Source organism: Symsagittifera roscoffensis, chromosome 5 (genome assembly GCF_963678635.1).
Source record: "Symsagittifera roscoffensis chromosome 5, txSymRosc1.1, whole genome shotgun sequence".
Classification (NCBI taxonomy): domain Eukaryota; kingdom Metazoa; phylum Xenacoelomorpha; order Acoela; family Convolutidae; genus Symsagittifera; species Symsagittifera roscoffensis.
Window position 1 is genome coordinate 63486045 of NC_087066.1, and position 1298 is coordinate 63487342.

The following is a 1298-nucleotide window of genomic DNA, read 5'->3' on the forward strand; positions in this document are numbered from 1 at the left end:
AGTTTTTGGCGTAAATTTTGATATTAAGGAAAGTTAGAAGTTTGAGTTTTGAAGGGTTGGCTATGTGTACCCTGCAACCAATACATCGGAGGAAAATTTTTGGGAAAAACTTAAGAAAAACCGCTTAAGTTTTGGGCGGTTTGAGCGGTTCTTGCTAGTATTAGATGCAAAGATTTGGGCAGTTTTCAAGCGATTTGAGCGCATATGTCCCAAAAACTGCTCAAACCGCACAAACCTGAAATGTTTTTGAGCGGGATCTCGACAAGGGCAACGTAGAAAACTAAAAGTATAGAAGTCTCTCAATCATTTGTGTTTAAATTCAAAAATGGCATAATTTCTTAGCACTGGATAATCAATTTGAAAGGTTTTACACCATTTTTCTAGCAAAAAATTGTAGAAAAATAGCCATTTTGCTCTGCGCTTTTAATTTACGACATAATTCATTTGGCACCGTATTGATGTGTCCTATTGAAAACATTTTGTAGCTTGGAAATGAATGGTAGAATGCCTGAGTTCAGATGAAATTTTTCTTGATGTTCGTTCAGTTCTGTTTATTTTAGATGTTGTAGGAAGCCAGTCAGCACTACTCCATCAAAGACTCAGTGGTTTCGCATAAAGGCTAAATATTTGTCTCTAATTTTAACGAAAAATTGACAGGAATCAGATGCAGCGCAGGAATTTCAGCAAATTACTATTGAGTGCGAGATCAATTCGGGTAATCTCTCAGAGGTAGCAAAAACCTGATAGAAGTGAAAATTCAGCAACTTTGCTGCCATTTTCATTAGCTCAAAAAATAATTTCGATATCACGACTATTTTTTTAGTAACTGTAAAGTGTTTTAGCTCTAGTTTTGTTCCATTCTCCAGATTGCTATGCGCAAAAATTATATAGTCTGACTCGCAATTTGTATATCTATCTTATAATTCCGCATTGACCAAAAATGCTAATCACATAATTTTCATAATTGGAAAAAGAAATATGCTAATTATACACTTTTCATGCAATTCCATAAGTACAGAAAATTGCATGAGTGGTTTATGATTAGTAGTTTAAAATTGTATGACTAGCATTTTCCCATAAACCAAAAATACATACATATATAGCAGTGAAAGCATCAAACTTTCAAATTTTGGCAAACATTTTCGAAGATGCATTTTTCCAAACTTTGAGTTTTCAAATTATCAGACATGAATCAAGGCATACATAAACATGCCATACAAAAGAAATAGCGTTTTTGAAGAAAAAATTTATCTGGAAAAACGGGAAAAAACAATTTCGTGTATTCAAGACTACGTATC

The 1298-nt window shown here is 33.4% G+C and overlaps 1 protein-coding gene across 1 annotated transcript in view; it reads left to right on the top strand.

The window, feature by feature from the left end:
* Nucleotides 1–798, top strand: part of LOC134846030 (uncharacterized) — a 13119-nt gene extending 12321 nt beyond the window's left edge. Inside the window, exon 3 of the mRNA XM_063863200.1 lies at nucleotides 561–798. Coding sequence (XP_063719270.1) covers nucleotides 561–616 — 56 coding nt within the window. The 3' untranslated portion in view covers nucleotides 617–798. The remainder of the gene's footprint in view (nucleotides 1–560) is intronic.
* Nucleotides 799–1298: the final 500 nt, after the last annotated feature.